Source organism: Centrocercus urophasianus, unplaced genomic scaffold (assembly GCF_019232065.1).
Source record: "Centrocercus urophasianus isolate 14NV4802_14NV808 unplaced genomic scaffold, USGS_Curo_1.0 seq_20, whole genome shotgun sequence".
In the NCBI taxonomy this organism is placed as follows: Eukaryota; Metazoa; Chordata; class Aves; order Galliformes; family Phasianidae; genus Centrocercus; species Centrocercus urophasianus.
The window spans coordinates 13,757,581-13,775,392 of NW_024884756.1; the positions used below are offsets into that span (position 1 = coordinate 13,757,581).

Sequence of the window (17,812 nt, forward strand, 5' to 3'; positions counted from 1 at the left end):
GATGCTTATTTACAATAGAGCCAGCAGCACTGAAGTAGCGAGTCTGTATGAGAATCAACAGCGGAAATCACATTGTAAATTAAGACCTGCAATTGAATTTCGTGTTGACCTGATCTCCCATGACTGCTAGCCAGAGTACAACTTCACGTTCAGACATAATAGCAAGCATTTTCAGAGAATGACCACTGACACTGGATGACTTCAAATTTGATGAGCATCTGCTTTCTCAGAAAACAGAAACCTACATCGTTCACATGAACAACCTGAAAAAATAAGTACTATTTTCATGTTTCAGGTAAGCTCCCCACCACACACTTTCCTTCTAGGCAATTTCACTAAGACCTGTATATAGCACCACCGTACACTTTTCACATCTTCCAGGTGAAATAAAAAATTGGTCCCAAACTGATCTTAGTGAACACGCAGGCTTGCCAACAGCATCAATATCCTTGTGAGACAAGTTATCTGAGAACCCTAGGCAATACTGGCATGAGGAAAAACTCTCATTGCTAATCATTGCCAAGCACATTCAGAAACAGATGGGATATACTAGCTGGCAGATAGGAGCCAGCACACCCTGCTCCTGCCACACTAGAAACCCAATGCCAGAGCTGCTCAGTACTTTTCAGCAGGTATATATTGATTTAGTGGAGGGTTGTTTGTTAGGGTAGTATGATTAGGTCATGGTTGGACTCGATGGTCTTTAACGTCTTTTCCTACCTGAGTGATTCTATAACTCTATATGGGTTCTTATGGGTTCTATGTGGGTTTTTTTTCTTGCATGGAGCAAGAGGAGGGTACCTCCTAGTGGGAACCAAAAACATAAAATTGACATTTTAGAAGGAGGAAAATATATATGTGTTTTTAATCCTCCTTGACTGCAGCTCCAAGTTCCATTAGTCACCTTTCTCTGAAAAACTGTTCCTGTAGCTGCCAAGGCCAGGGAAATAAGACACCTGACCTGTAAAGAGTGCATCTCTGTCACATTACCTGCACTATCTATTACCCAAGGGCTTTAACCACAGGCAAACAACTGTCTGAAAGCATGTAATCATTAACTTTAAAATACAGCCAAGGGGAAAATGTTGGGAACAGCTAGAAATGCAGTTTCTGGTGGCCCTTCCTTGTAGCCTGTATTCATGACAGAGTGTGGTCAGACACTGGAAAGGGCTGCCTAGGGAGGTGGTGGAGTCACAGTCCCTGGAGGTGTTCAAGAAATATTCAGATGTTGTATCTAGGAATACAGTTTAGTGGGATGTATTGGTGATGACAGGCGGATATTTGGACCAGATGGTCTCAGAAGTCTTCTCCATCCTTGGCGATTCTGTGATAACAGGAGATGACTTGGGTGTGCAATTCTGTGTTGCACAAAACACTGCTGAATTTGTAGCACAACATAACCCTAGCAGCCAATCATCAACCTTCAGCACAGAGCCCAGAGCATGCTCAACCATACTAATGCAATTCAGCTGACAGTTCACAAGACTCAGTTCATCTGCAAAAAGGCAAATGAGAATTTCCGTGCCTTAAGAAAATTGCCTGTGTCTCTCTGCAGCATCTTACATTGATAGCTATGCTGTTTCACCAAGAACTAGCATGAAAGCTAGGTGTCTTGCTAAACACAACAAGCTCTAGTTCTTTAATTATACATACATTTCAGAGAGCAGATTTCACTTTCCAACTTTGGGTAAGAGCCAGTAACAGTCAAAATTAAACATCAGTCTTTTCCCTCTTTCAAAACCATAAAATATAAATAACAATTGCAGATGAAAGCACATGTGAACCACAAGAGCCAGTGCACATTTTGTCACATGAAGGAATACAATTTCCATGTGCTTACTAGTCTTCTCTGCAGATAGCCTTCAGATAGAACAGTAGCTCACCGGCAAAGGCTAAGCATATCATGAAATTTAGGTTTAAAACAATATAATTTTAGTTTAAATGGATATCTTAAATTACAGGATTTGCTAGAGGAAAAAAAAATCTCAAAATCTGAATTAACATTTCTGCTTCTCTGAGCTATCATCAATGGCACAAAAGTGCAAACAGGCAGTGAGGTTACAGCACTGTCATCTTGCCTGTAATTTGGTTGCCACTTTGCAGTAATGTTCTGTGATTTAACTGAAAAGGAAACCCAGATTATTTTTTTTTTTTAATTCTAGAGAGAAGAGAATTTTTAGAAGTTTAAAATACATGAATCAGCATTTCAAATAGGGAAGGAATCTCAGCAGACTGCTGTCTCCTAGAAGTTGAAGTCTACTCACCTTTCCTTGACTTGGTCACTGCCAATTGATGAGAAGCTGGAACGTGTGGTAGATCCCCCTCTGTACTCTGGATCTATTGAGAAGAGGAATATTTTGTGAGACCAACTGGATAATGTTCCTGTGCTACTCCAGGCTTCCCCACATTACTGCTTGTGGAAATACATCTTATGTATTCCAGTAAAAAACAGAAAGATAACATGCAAAGTCATGCAGATTTCAACTGGGAAACATACAACTACATGAAAATTAATCCCATTACTTAATTGCTTTGTGAAACAGCATTATTAAGAATGCATTTCTTTGACAGCCATTCAAATGATTAAAGGAATACGCCTAAAATTTAAACAGGAAGGCCTTTGTTTAGCTCAAAAGCTATCTTACACTTTCTGCTGTCGGTGCAACAGAAAAGATCCTCGTGGTTCACATAAAAGCTTACATGCTCAGAACCCCCAGTCCAACTAACTCCCTAACACTCCCTCCTAACAGGCTGCCTATCTATTTGCAAAATTAATGACATTTTCCTTTTCAATTTTGATAAAATTAAAAATGCAAAATCAGCACACTAACAGTTGGAAGCCCAAATTAGTATTTGGCTAAAGGAGAAACTGTTTGTATCAAAATCATGTGTATAGCAGCCACAAGAGTGCCTTCTCTCAATGACAAGGATTTTGAGAAGCACTTGGCCTGAACTTTTCACTGTTAATAAGTGAACAGCATTACTCTTTTATAATAAAACAAGAAACTTCTATTCCTTTAGGAGACAAAGTCTGGATTATGAAAGAGCTAAATGATTAGTTTGACAAAAGCAGGGGAGCATAGGAAGAGTTCATCATTTAAGTTTAGGAAAAATACGCATGTTTTTAACTAAAAAACATACAAAACCACACATATACACAAAGCCAACCAAATTAAAAAAAAACAATACCAAAAGCAGGAACAGTAAGCAATCTTACAAGCCCTTCTGATCAGACTAGCCGTTCAGGAAAGATATCTTGATTTTCTTAAACATTCTGGTTTCCGATGGCTAAATTTGCCACCTCCAACCCAGCAAGCCTCTTCTTATCTAAAAACCTTCCACCTCCTGTCCTTTGCTAGCAGACAGCATCCCAAAAAGTGCGCAGAGAACTTGTTCTGCCCCATCCCTTCAGCCAATATTGACGCTGGTAAGCGAACTTCGTGCTCTAATTGGTCATCTCAGGAGAGGGAGTCGGAGGGAAATCCTGCCCTGACTCACTCCCACACTAGCTATCTTCCCAGCGACAGACTTCCTAATGGCACGCAAACCTCCAAGGCATTCATAAGCACGCAAAGAGCTTCCTTGATATATCTGTCATCTTTCTTATGCATATCAAGCTGAGAAAACTTTGGAAGGAGTTATTTTCAGTTTCTAATACAGCATATTGTTCATTAGACTCTGCTTAAGAGACATGCAAAAATAAAATCAAGCTGCCAAGTATTGTTCTAGAGTTTTTGTAATAAAACTGAACCCCTCTACCAGTTGATACGTATATACTAGGTTGCATAAACAAAAATTCACCGCAACTCCAACCCACATCATATGTCATCATGCCAAAACAGCTGTGTTTATGGACTGGCATCATTGCAAAGTGTGTCACCCAAAACTTCGCAAATGCATTGCATTTAGCTTATGCAGAATTTGGTAAGCATTATTCACTTCACAGCCCTTTATAGCCCAATTTACTCTGAAAAAAATATATATCCTTTTCTTTGCTTTTAAAAATAGTTACAGCTTTGCCTAAGAATGACAAAATACAGATTTCTCCTCTAGTATACGTGAAACCAGTTATCAAGAACACAGCAAAATGCACTACCACTCAGACCCCTCCCCTTGTGCCAACACAAGAATCTATGCAGCTACACAACAAGCTGTGTCAAGGAAATTATCTAGCTGAAAACTACCCCAGGAAAAATAAATCAAGATACACAGGACTTCTTTTCCTCCCCTCAATTGGATCGATCTTTTGTTCTCGTTCAGTAGAAGGCCACATGTGTGGGTGACGGCACACAGATGCAAACAAATGGCAGGAACTACAAGACACTGGATTATTTCTTTCCCCTCAGTGAGCACCTTCATTTATAATATCAGTTGATCTAGAAGAGACTCAAAAGCCTGCAGTGCCAACACAACACTAGATACAATATCTTCTAAATGATCAGTATGTTTTACTCAGTAAAACTCTGGGAAGTTTCTGATTGCCAGTTTTCTTTACTCATTCCAGGCACAATCCTTCATTTACACATCTACTTCACATACATGAATACACCTGGATTGTCACAGCCATGTCAAAAAGCATCCACAAAACAATTTGCTATTTTAAGAGAGGTCTTGCAATCCTGTCAGTGAGTCTATGCAAAAATAAACTACTAAATTTGAATTTGTAGGCTGCACATTCACTAGCCTAGTCAACAAACTACTTCTAGGAACCTAGGCATTAGAACCCCGTTGAGACAGTGGAAAAAAATGAGAAAATTTATGCTGACTCAAGAACAACAACATCATCACTATCAACAATACTTCAATAAGAGGAGCAACTAGCGCCAACCTACAAAGAGAAAGCAACAACTGTCCGACCGTTCAGAGAATGTAAAGCATCCCTGGAGAAAACACTCAACTACACAGGAGAAAACATTCCTTTACTGGCAGCCAGCAAGCTATGTAAACTGTACCCAAAAACAAAGTCGTATATTTCCACCTACCTCTTCCATCTCAAAGGAGTCCTTCTGCTGAAGCATTAGATTCATTACAGAGGGGTTGGCAAGAGGCGTGCAGGGCTCCCTACCCACTGATGCCACAGGTGGCCTTTGTGCTGGGGCACCACTTTCAGACGTGGTGTTATTAGGTGCATTAGGACTGCTGCTGAGGCTGGAAGGGTCCAAAAGACCAGACTCTTCACACTGTCTGTCCCTGGGGCTTACCAGCCTGCTGTTTTGCACATCTGCCACAGACACAGTATTCTCATGCTTATCGTCAGTTCCAGCAGGCACGGTCTCAAGTCTGTGAGCGCCTGTAGCATTTGACTGACTACTGGCTATCTCCTCCTTTACCGTAGCCAGAAAAGAGGGAGAGTCTTTCTTTTTGGAGAATTTTGGCAACTTAGAGTCATTTTTACTATCATTTTCTTCACTCTCTGTCTCAGCTGGACCTCTTCCTTTTTCAACAGGTGAAGGCATTGAGCAGCTGCTACTATCAGCCTGCTGTGCACCGCAAAGATTAAGCTTGGACAAGGTCTTCATTAACCGACTGGCTGTATTGCTGCGATTTAAGGGAGGAGGGCTGGATGCTTCTTTGCTGGAAGACACTGAATTCATGCTACCAATTTTTTGCAGAGGAGTCCCAGAGACTTGAGAATACAAAGAGGAAAAAGCATTGGCCACAGTAGTAAGCACTTCAATCTGGCGAAAACGACCTGCACAAGAACAAAATATGAGACAGAGTTTAAGAGGACCTTTGGCATTGTTACAGCTCAGAACTGCTGATCCATTTCTACACAATCGTTCAAATTGTCAGTGACACCTCTTTTCCTCATATCTGAAAAGGGAGCTTTCATCATAACTGGTGCCTCCGCACCCCATCGAATCTCCCTCTACTTGTATCAAATCCAGAAATAACACTGTCTAGTTCTATAACCTGAAAGGGATACCGCACAGTACAAAGAAATGGTAAAAACAACTTTGCAAAGATCTCTAGTAAATGTACAAGGAGAACAGCACGAAAAGCATTTACAAGTAAAAATAAAACACAGACATGCTTGCAAAGATCTCTAGTAAATGTACAAGGAGAACAGCACGAAAAGCATTTACAAGTAAAAATAAAACACAGACATGCAACTGTAAGTTAATTTACAAAGTACCATCAGGAAAAAGTGTGCCTGTAGATGGACAAAGCAGTTCCAGTAAAATAGGACATTTCAGCTATGCCCTCGTTTCAGAAATACTTGTTCCTGACCTAACAAAGACCCTGTCCAAGTCAACAGCAATACTGGCAGAGACTTCAGCAACTACAAAAGTAGGTCACTGCCGACAGCTTTCACAACTCCCACTCGATTCTAAAGAACAAATGAAAGACATATATTGCTATTAGTTTCATTTCCATGCTCTAAAGCTGTAACAGAAGACAAGCATAGAAGAAAGCAACAAGAAAGATACAAAACAGAAGGCAATACCAATCAAACACGATGCTTTTTATTTCTTCTCTCCCCTATAGATCATCTTCTCTCATCCAAGGTGAATATCAGCAGTCATCTCTTCCACATTTAAAAACCACGCAAGTCTCACTATGGATTCTGAATGGAATTCGGCCTTGAGATGGTACAGGGTTTTTGCCAGAACACTAGATATGATACCTTCACCTGAGGTTGTTTACATAATTAAAAATGTTAAAAAACTTTACTTCAAAAACATGCTTACTTGTCAAAGCAAAATTTGGATTTTCCACTTCCATGCGTTGCATCTGAGCGTTCAAAAACACTTTGATATCTATCCCTCTGGCAAACGATGATGAGTTAAAAAATCTTGCTGGAATTTTTGAAGCAATATCTGGTTCATCTCTTCCAAATCCAAGGTTATAGAGCACTTCTTCAGGATCTTCTTCATAAAGCTCCAGTAACTCTGAAACACTAGACAAACGACAAGATGTTTATTGTGTGTGCATCTCCTTTTAGCACACAGTGCCTTCTGTCCAACTTCAGATCAGCCCGCTAGCCAGCTTTGTCTATTGAACTTTTGACTCTTACAGCTCAGTCTACTTAAGGAAATAATTCCGGAGATATCTGCATCTCAAGTTTTGGTTCACACCATCAGAGACACAAGCCCAGACACAGTTCAGATCCAATTCCATTATTTATAAATAAAGGTCTTGCACTGCAAAGCTCCGATCTTAAAATGTTATTAAGATTTCAACATTTCTAAGGCTTAGGATCAGGCTCATCCTTGTTTACTGCAAACCACAACAGAAAACAAACAGCATTTTATCAAGCAATCAAATGAAAATTCCCTTCTCAGCTACTAAATGCAACAATGCATATAAATCAAGCCAAGTCCATTTAACTTAGGAACAGAAGTAGTAAGTTTTGCCAGCAAAACAGAGCCAAATTCCACTGAACTGTGCCACGACCTTCAAAGCACAGCACTATTTTACCTTGAAACAGTTGCACTGCTTTTTCCAGAGCCTGTAGAGTTCATACTTCTCCCCTTCTGGTGAAACTGAAGTCTCTTCTCCTTCGCCAGCATACCATTGCTGTCAACAAAGCAGAGAGTACTGCGATAAACACGTTCTGTCCAGGGATTTAATTCTCTGTCTCAGAGTAGAGCTACGTATCCAGTGCTGCTGAATTTCTGTTCCCCCTTCAGCATTATCTGGTTTATATTAGCCATGTCACTTATTGAAATACAATAGGAAAAGCGAACCCTGAGACATCTCAGTAAAAACGTACACAGACTAAGGATTTGAAGGTGAATGCAAGCTGAGAAAACAAATCCCCAATGCCCTCAGCCAACCCCTCCCTCCATGACCCCACCCTTGCAAGCAGGAGAAGGGAGAAAGCCAGGCGTCAGGCAGGCCACCCTGCCCACCACTGGCTCCAGCAGGACCACCTGGCCACAGTGCATCTCTGCCTCACACCCACTGCACCCAGCAGGTGGCTGGGGAAGCTGAAGAAGCTGCAAGATGGAGCAAACAGAAAGAGGTGTTTTCAAGAAGGACTGCAGGACCAGTTTACTTCCTGCATCTGGAAAGAATGCTAGCTAGCTCCTCCACACTCACTGCTACCTCACACCCAAATCCATATTTACACTTGGGGAGTAAGCAATCTTCCAGATGTGAATTTTATCCTGCAAATCCTAGTACCTACACAGCAGGAACAACCACTAAGAAACCCAAGATGATAGAGGATTCACCTAAGAGTGACTCAGGAGGAGCAACAAGGATGCTACCCATACAGAAATATGGACTTCCAGCCAACTTGCAGATTTTAAATATAGCACATTTCATTCAGAAGCTATCCTTAAGAAGCAGAAGCCTCTACTCTGAGAGTTTTTTCCCCACTCCCAAAGGATATCTGCTCCAAAAGGTAAAGCCAGTCTTGCCTTGAAGTTCCTGAAGTGATCAGAGACCAGCAAGCCAAAGAAGGTAAATCATACTGTAGTTACCTATAGTTCCTTGCTTCTCTGCTTTTCCCCATCATCTCAAAAATCTACCTCACCTCTGCTGGAAGAATTTAAATCTACATTTTCTGCATTTCATATTAACTGTTCACATGCTATCCGGATCTTCTCCTTCCCTCCCTTTGTAGATAGCCATGTCCTGAACAGGCCTAGCTCTAAAGTAACATACGTGACTTTCACTGCACCCTCTCTCTCAAATACAGATATTTCTTCAAAGTAAAGAGGAAAGAAAAATAAACAGATGCCTACCACGTTTCCATTTGGGTATCACTCCGCAGATGATTAGCTGTAGGGAAACAAGATGATGTTAAGCACAAACCTCTTGACAACTTCACTTCCCACAGCCAACATGAAAAAGTATCCAACAAGCACTTCCATGAATACTTTCTTTCCACACAAATAGGATTGTCAAGTGTTCCTAGTTTACAGCTAACATAAAGACAGTCCAGTTTACTCAGGCACTGTGTAAAATACAAGCTTGCGTGGACTGTTTACTTGCTGTAATGAATCAAATAAAACTTGAAATTTTACTTGCAATAATTTATTAATTGTTGTTTTAACAGAAGATTTATTGCTTTGTAATCAAAGACATAACCAGCTGAAGGGTTTGTCACAATGGAAGGAGAAGAAGAAAGTAAGGATTGCTCAGCTGGAAAGAGAAGAGCAGCTGGTGCCCATAGCCAGGTAACTGATACTGTGTACACGAGCCTCTAAACCATCACTGTTAGCTCTGTACAGAAGGCCAGGCACTAGTTCTCTCAGCCATGCAGTCCATAAACAAAAGCTGCACCAAGTCTGTGAAACTGATGGGACCCATCACTGTGCAAGGATTCAAGTGGACTCGAGGAAGGCCAACTATGGAGGCCATGCACATGGTCACCAGCCTCCTGCCAGCAACTCAGCCCTTTCTGAAGCTGCAGAAGCCAGCTCCACATGCAAGCATTCCAGGCAGCATTATTCTTCCAAAACACCAACACCCACATCAAAGCAGGGAGTTGACCCTCAGAACCTTTGGTTCTCCCAAAGAGGCAACCCAACATTAACAAACTCGCCACATGAGACAGGCAAGGAGCACACGTATGTTATAGCAACTCTTACAATCAGCTATAAAAAGAGCAAAGGTATGTCAAACACCGCTAGAAAAACCTTGCATCTGCACTCATTGCATTTTCAGGGGAAATGTCAAGAACAAGGAAAACACAGGGACCTTATAACCTCCAGAGACATCAGAAAGGAACTCAAATGTATACGAAATGCAGAAGCTGCATTTTTTTTTAATTTTAAATATATTTTCATACAGTATGAAAGCAAGCCCATCTACACGCATTAATTGTTGACTAGTTCCAGCTGCTAAACTTTGGGCTCTAACAGCCCAGCAGGGCACCGAGGTTACAGGATCCTGTCCAGTGCCCTCTGTACCATTCTTGCAGGGCTCTGGCATGTCTCTGGGGTCAGGCAGCCAGAGATGCACAAGGGCAGGCCATTCATACCAGCCAAAGAGGCCGTCTGTACAGTGAGGCACGCAGCACTGCTCTAAGTAGCTCTGTTGTCTGTTGTTCTCTGATGGGAAGCAAAGCCCTGCAGAAGCTCTCGTGTCCTTACACGTGGAAATGAACCAGCAATTCTGGCACTGAGATCTTAGTCACCTGAACAGATGGAAATGGCTGTCTGCCAGAATCATGCTAGAGGATCCCCAAGAACAGAAATCCTCAAGAATGATAGAGGGAAAAGGGCAGGGAGGGAGAAGGCCAGAGGGAGGCTTTCTAAATTGCATTCTTAGTCATACCCTCAGAATTGGAATGACTGCTAGAAATACATTTTCTCTATGAAATCTTCACACTGCAGTGAAGCTAATAAGTGGAAAAGACTAAGGGGAAAAAAAATCCTACTTATTCTATTGCAGTACGTGAATAATGTGCAGCTTTTCTGTGATTATCACATTAAGGTCATTATCAAATTAACTGCTTTCCTCAGAAGTACCGAGTCTTTAAAAATTAGAGATACCTCTTTCTTCAGGCCCTGTCACACTGCTTCAAAATCACTGACAATACAACTGTGGACAAAAGGGCTTTCTACTATGCAAATTCTGACACTTAGAAAACCGTAGATTAAAAAAACTACTGAAAACTGAAGGCTATTTTAAAATTTATTCGTAACTGATAAAAGATAGAGCCTTATTGCTCCTATCCTGCAGTCCACACTAGAAACCAGTTTGAGAGACTGTTTCACGCCATTTTACTTATGGATACTCCTGTTAAAAGCTGCTTGTTTGTGGGCACCTCTGCCCACAGAGTACGGTAGCAAAAGAAGCAAAACCAAACACGTCCAGTACAAACAGCCACATCTCCTTCCCTTTAAAAAGGGGAAGAGAAAGAAAAGGAAAGGAAGCAGCTAGTGACAGAAGAGTACATAACACTGCTGATTCAAAGGACTTACTCAGCTTTGGTAATTTTCATTTTTAAAAGTGCTCAGCTCTTAATGGGTATGCCTCTTGGCTGACAGAATTGCATTCCTCCTTTCAAAACCCCGCACTTGCCACTCCCAAGGGTTTCAGTGGAAGCGGTGCATGCACAACTGCCAAGAGTAACCCATGGACAAGACAAACAAGTAGGGGAAAGCACTTCTGCACAGCACCAGTGAGTGCTCAGGGCTGTGCAGCAGCTGTGAGCATTAAAATGTGAGGGCAGAAGAGAACGCAGAGTTGACTCTGACCTTCAGATTAGACCAGCACATTTAGCAATGGCAATAGCCTAATGAAAAAAAAAGCAAAGCTTCTTGCATTTTCCTATGTGCTCCATGCTGTTTTTTTGGCCAGTTTTATCAACTGCCTTTGAGAAGGAAAACACTGTCTTTCAAAATAAAAATCAGATGACTAAACACAATTCTTTTTTCTCTAGAAAAAGTCATAATCCTGCCACACCCACCTTCAGCTCCCAGGGATAAGTCATCTTCAAAACTTCCTCCATTTCTCACCAGCATGCCTGAAAATGTACAGTTAGCCGTTCAACTACTACCATGACGCAGTGTTTTCTTTTCAACAGCTTAACTAAAGATACTAGCAAGACACTTCAATTGACACAACAGGATATAACTAGACCATATCTACAATCCCTGCATTACTCATACACTAAAAATGCACTAAGTAGTGAGAAGTCACATTTAAGAACTCAGTTTTGGCTTTTTTTTGTTTTGTTTTTTTTTGAAAGAGAACAACTCCCGCATTGCTTTATTTTTATGTTCAGACGCATTCCCACGTCAGACTGCGAGCAAACCAGAGTGCAAACCTAAAGGTACTACCTACCGTATCCGCTCCTTCTACAGATGGATTAGCGACCAGACATCTTACCAGGAGGATTCTAAGTCTGAGTCCAGCTTAGGTATTCTCTTCTCTCTCACTATCCCAGATTAAGAGTTCAAGCAAAGACTTCAGACAAAGTCAGTAACTCCTCCACACTGTGTCACTAACTGCAAATTCTCACTGTACTTTGAACTTTAGTATTCAGACCTACTCAGATAGTAAAATTTTCAGGTGTGGCAACCTGAGTTATTAGACACAGATACTATCTAACACTTGCCAGCTTGGAGAGAAAATTAACAAACTCTCCCATTCAGCTTTTTTTTTTTTTTTAAAAGTCTTAAAGTCTCCAGAAAGATTTGAAATTTCTTAGGCACATCTGCTTCACAATGAGAATAGCCCAGTAGTGTTGAGTAGACTGTCGTACCACTGATAAATTGCCAAGGTCTCAGGTGAACGTACACAAGAGCATGCTTCTCAGAAAAAAAAAAAAAGATCCCAGTAGGTAAAGCCTTTCCTTACCCTTCAACAGTGGGTTGCTCTGCTCATCCAGGGAGGCTCCCAGAGGCGTTCTGAAACCACAGAAGAGATTAATACCAGCTTAAAAACTTGCTGCTTCATGTCCTTCCTTACAGCGTGCAACAAGCTTGTGATAGCAGCAGTTGTCCCTCCCTCCGCCCCCAGAGAACACAAACATATGAGGACTGGCAATAACTTCCCAAGCACTCCCCAGCCCTCTGAACAAATAGAGAAAAGCAACAAAATCTGTTGATAACTGTAGTGCTGTGACACAACTCAGTGGCAAGACTTCAGGGCCACAGCCCTCTCTTGAGGAGAATCACAGAGCTCCAAGAACACCCTAAAACCATGAGTATGGGGTATTGAACAGAGCAACTCAACCTCATTTATGTGTCAAAAGCCTTACCCATTTTGTAAACATTTAAAACTTCTTACCATTGATTTACCTTAGGCTTTGAAGAGAGAGGTGAAAAGTTGCACTCACTGGTCAGAAACAAGATAAAATCTTGTCAACTACGTTAGCTGTCATGTCCCAAGTGTTAGTATTTTATAGACTCATTGCAGATCTCATTTGGATGATCTCTGCTATCCCTATTCCTTGAAAGTATTCCTTCCAGCGGATTTGCCAAATCTCACCAAGTCCAGAATCAGCAGCAGAAATCAAACAACTGACAGGTCCAATCCCTTCCCATGTTCACATGAGATTTGTTGACACTCTCTGGGCATTTCTACACCTTGTATCTGAGACATGTATAACCAGATAGACCTGTCGCCGTTAAGTAGCACCATAGTGCTCAAAACCCAAAACAAAGCCAGAAATATAACACCCATAAAGAAGGGAAAAGAAGCCAATATTACACAGATTTCATTTGGGTTTTTAATTAGACAAGCACATAAACCAGACCACGGAACTCAAAGCAAACAATGCTCTGATACTGTATTTGTTTTGGTGTCACGGCCAAATTAAGCAAAGAAAATTTGCACCTGCTTTCTTACACATCTTGTACTTTCCAATTGCTTTTCCCCTTCTGAAAACAGTTTAGAGTTTCCACGTTCTGCCTGCTGATAGAGAGCAAGCTAATATTGGCATGGGAAGCGAAGCCAGCCCACAGTGAGAGGCCAGCTCCAGCAGCAGGAGCTCCCAGGTACACCAGTGTGCTGCAGGTGACAGGACAAACCTCACGAACTCAATTTTTGTGTACCTTCCACATCAGGGTTTCAAAGAAGTTAGAGCAGGTTCTCTGGACCCTTTCAGCTCCAGTCAGCCCTGTGAGTGCTCTGTGACAGCACCTGTGCCCGCTGCTCACATGCAGGCTGTGACAGGCACCTTCCGCTTCTTACCCCTCCCCTTCCAGCACCTTCACCTTTCCTATACTTTGTCAGCCAAGCTCAGGGCTGCACACACTGGCTGGCAGAGAGCAGTGAAAGCAATCACCAAAGCTGGCATTTTCTTTGAGAAATGAAGCTCCATTAGTACTGCAGTGCATTGGCAGTTACAGGAAAAGCAGCTCTGTCAGCTATCCATCTGCTTCTCTGTTTGTGCTCCTGCATACATACACAGCTGCTTTGCATTTCTTTTTTTTTAGGAAAAGTGCATTTAAGAATTAGGTGTAACCCAAGCTTAAACAGAGACAAGCACTGACACCCAAATACTGCAGGACAACGTCAGGAGCAGTTCTGCCTCTTGGTGCATGGCTGTTTTCCAGCATCAGGGCCAAGAAACCAGCCCCAGGCACCCCGCAAAGGGGTCAGTTTAGAGGCCACTCTACACACAGAAGTTCCAGAGGAAGCACTGCAGCGTCCCCATCACCTTGATGCTGAGGACACGAGGAGGGCTGGGAGTACCATAGGCCCCAGGGAGGCTAGAGCCATGGGGCTGCTTGGGCAATGAGTCTTGCAGTTTTTCATCTGCATTCCCACATGGCTGAGTCACCTGTTTATTATCACATTAGAACAATGACTTATTGCAGCTCTGGTGCACACAGGAGCGGGATGGATCCTGGGGTGCAGGTGAGAGATGCCACGTAAGCCACGTGCTCCCCGCAGGCCTGCCTGCTCAGCCTCCCACAGCAGCAGGACCAGGGCACTGTGAGGTGTGTAAATGCCCTCTGCTTAAACCCCTCTGCTTTGAACAGCCTGACTTGGGTAGGAGCAGTGTTTATTTTAAATGTGGACCAAAAAAAAACCCGAAAAACTATCTTATTTCTGAGGCATTTCAAGAACTCATTTCCTGCGCATCTCCAGGACATAGTTCCTAAATACCTCTGACAACCCCCTGAACCACTGGAGGAGTTTAAACACATGGAATTAAAATAGCACACACCATACCGCTGAGTAAAGTTTCTCCATTTGTATCTGTGTAATACAAACACTTTTGTTTCCCTTCTAACCTTACAGGAGTTAAAACTAAAAATCTTTGCAAGCTTTCTTACAAGCCTAAAAATGCCTCATCAAACCGCCAAGGAGAAAGAAAAGAAATGCCTTTCCCAAAACATGAGCAAACTGGACGCTCTGGGTATCATCTCACACTTCTGAAGCCTCTGTAATTCTTGTCACAGTTTGATACATCCTCACTTTTTTGGTTTTGCTGCTCTTGTGCCGTGTTTGTTAGTTTGTTTTTAAACAATTTTAAACCACATCAAGAAGCATGGGCTATTAAGAGCCCTACCCTCTTCTCCAAAGCAGATGTGACATAGATTCACATGCCAGGCAAAAAAAAAAAAAAAAAAAAAAAAAAAGCCCCAAACTGCTAACATGAACATCATGGGACAGCCAGCCATTCTTTTCATCTTGGTTATAACACTGTTGATGCTTTTGGAAACAGACAGATACATCTTTTAAACAGATCTATTTATGCAGGGGGTTGATACTACTTTTTTTGTGCTACTGCCAATTCAAAACAAAATGAGATCTAAGATGTACCCATTTTCCAATATACATTTCACAAAAGCTTATATAAAATCAGACAAAAATGGGAGTGACTTTTCTAGAAAATACATAACAGAGAAAACACTTCATTTTGGTGTAGCGATAGTTATATTTCTATACCAGGGCAAACTCTTAAGAAAGTGATTGTGCGATCACCCAACAGAAGACCAGCCTGTGAATGTTACCCACACTTTGTAGCAAAGCTTCAAAGCAAAAGCAGTGTTATTAAACAATAACTACCTGAGATGACAACTGCAAGTTTTCTCATCTACTGTTTTCAAGCATTCTTTTTTAAACAACAAGAGTATCAGTGGCACTGATGTGTCACTTTTAAAGCTGCTCTCTTTCTCTCTTTTCCTATATACATTGTTATCAAGATAAAGTCTGCTCCGGGTTTCTATACATACAGTCACTTTGCAAGAATGCAAGCTGAATAATCACTTCCCTGCACTTAACTAGCTGCCGCTCCCATGTACACTATATACATAGAAACTAAATCATTCTCCAGCTTTAAAGCACAACTGTGCACAACTTCAGGCAACTGGAATGGTACCTCCCACAGGTATGGACAGTATCCGTGTGCAATCAGAGGTAACTCCTGCTTGAATAGTTTGGCTTAAGAGATTAAAAACAAACAAACAAACAAACAAACAAAACAAAAAAAGCTTTATCTTTCTGAGGAGAACACAAGATTTTTCTGATACTCTCTAGAACAGTAGAACTACACTTAAAGAGACTTCTGTGGAGGGGCTGCAAAGGGTTTCACAAATGTGCATTAACTAAAGCTTGCACTTTTATGTTAGCAAAAGGATAAAGTCACATTTTATTTCCTTACATGTAAAACATGGAAATAGATCGCAGACCAAGATTCCCACATTTTGTGAATATGCTGCCACAGATGCAAACACATTCCCCAGAAGTGCCAGTATCCCCTTTAAACAACAGTTGCTGAAGGACACGAATAAAACAGCAAGCTTTGCATTATCCTTCAACATTTGCAACCATTGATTAAGGTGTTTGTGCTGACAATTTGCAGTTCTGTGCTATTTCTTAAATTCTGCACCAGAATAGAGGGCTGACAGTGCCAGGGAACGTTCTAGATAAAATCCTACACATACAGAGAGAAGCGCTGCAGTGGCATTAGGAAGCACTTCTCCCTCAGGGATCTTTTCCCCCTTCACTACTCCATTTTTCCCCTCCCCACTCAAAAAAGAACCACAGATATATAACATCTTTATTCTGCTAAGCTTTTAAGGATATATTCCATCAGGTCTATTTGTAGGGAAATTCAAGAAAATCTCCCATTTTGGCATTCTAGGAGAACAGCCTGCCAGGGCTGGCCATCAAGTTTTGGGGATGCAGTATGATTCCATGCCTTTCGCTGCCAACACCCCTCCCAAGGTACAGCCTACAGACATTATGAAGAAAACTATACTGTGGACACTATGGCTATAAAGCAGTCCAGACCACAATCACAGGAGTAAGCACAGCTCAGCTGCTTACTGGATCAAAAGATCATAAAGGCACAGCTAATCTTAGAGGCAAATCTTTGTCTAAAGCAGTTCCAATGGGGACCAAAAAAAAAAAAAAAAAAAAAAAAAAAAGGGTGAAAACTTGAACTTCGTTAACTACTGGAAAGCTAAGTGTTTACTTTCGTACATCAGAGGGATGAGAACCCTTGCAGGGTAGCAGGACAGAATAAAGAGACAGGACAAGAGTGGCTACAAGAGGGTTTAAAAGCATTTATGCTCTATGCAATTAAGACCGAAGAACAAGCAACGCAGACAGCATGCTCCAAACACCTATAGCTCATTTTTTGGCAGCACCAGTCACAGGCTACGCACGCCCTGTCTCAAGTTAAAGAAGCCCCTCTTCGAGGAACAGAGCAGCTTCCGAAATAACGCTGCCTACCTAAGTCCGAGCCGCATTCCCCCCAGCCAGAACGCCTTCAGCCTCGCTACACGAAGGAGCAACGGTGCCCAAAACCCGCTCCTCCACCGTGCACGCGTTCAGCACCACTCCCCGCAGCCCGCACCGTCCCGCTCCGGGACCCACCTGCAGTCCTTCAGCCATATCGCGATCTTCTCGTTGGGCACGCTGTGGCCTGGGGGCAGAGCAGCAGACAGCCGACCGTCAGTCACCGCCCGGCCGTCGGGGGCGGCCCCGCGGCGTCCCCTGCCCCGCCGCCCCCCGCCCTGACCTGCTTCTGCGGCCAGCGGCAGCTTGCCGCCCGCGAGGTGGTCCCGCTCCCGGTCCTCCTCCTCCTCCTCTTCCTCCTCCTCGTCGTCTTCCTCCTCCTCCTCCTCCTCGCCGCGGGCCAGCTGCGCCCCCGCCGCCGAGAGATCCTCCGCTTCCGACGCCTGCCAGGAGTCCCGGCTCTTGGCCCAGGCCTTCCTCTTCTGGGTCGCCCCCTGCCACTCCTCCGCCGCCGCGGGCTCCTCCATCGCGCCGGAGGGGCTTCACGCCGGGAAGCGGCCGCGGCGCTCAGCCACCCTGCGGGGAAGCGGAGCCGCGCCCGCGCTCAACCACCGCCCCAAGCCGCTCCCCAGCTCCCCCCGGGGCGGCCCCGCGGGTCGGCGGCCCCGACGCCGCCCGCTCGACTCCCAGCGCCCCGTCCCGCCGT

General features: G+C 43.0%; 1 protein-coding gene across 3 annotated transcripts in view; it reads right to left on the minus strand.

Annotated features, from left to right (window-relative positions):
* The window catches only part of ITPRID2 (ITPR interacting domain containing 2), a 40,584-nt gene extending 22,990 nt beyond the window's left edge, over positions 1–17,594 (minus strand). Inside the window, exons 1-9 of one of the 3 annotated variants that reach the window (XM_042822149.1) lie at positions 17,390–17,594; positions 17,245–17,293; positions 12,265–12,314; positions 11,372–11,428; positions 8,697–8,733; positions 7,423–7,521; positions 6,693–6,901; positions 4,983–5,692; positions 2,265–2,337 (exon numbers count right to left, since the gene is read on the minus strand). In XM_042822149.1, the coding sequence (XP_042678083.1) occupies positions 2,265–2,337; positions 4,983–5,692; positions 6,693–6,901; positions 7,423–7,521; positions 8,697–8,733; positions 11,372–11,426 (1,183 nt within the window). In that variant the 5' untranslated portion in view covers positions 11,427–11,428; positions 12,265–12,314; positions 17,245–17,293; positions 17,390–17,594. Of the gene's footprint in view, positions 1–2,264; positions 2,338–4,982; positions 5,693–6,692; positions 6,902–7,422; positions 7,522–8,696; positions 8,734–11,371; positions 11,429–11,748; positions 11,913–12,264; positions 12,315–17,244; positions 17,294–17,389 lie in introns of those variants that run through there. The other 2 variants (XM_042822150.1, XM_042822151.1) reach the window with 2 other exon arrangements.
* Positions 17,595–17,812: the final 218 nt, after the last annotated feature.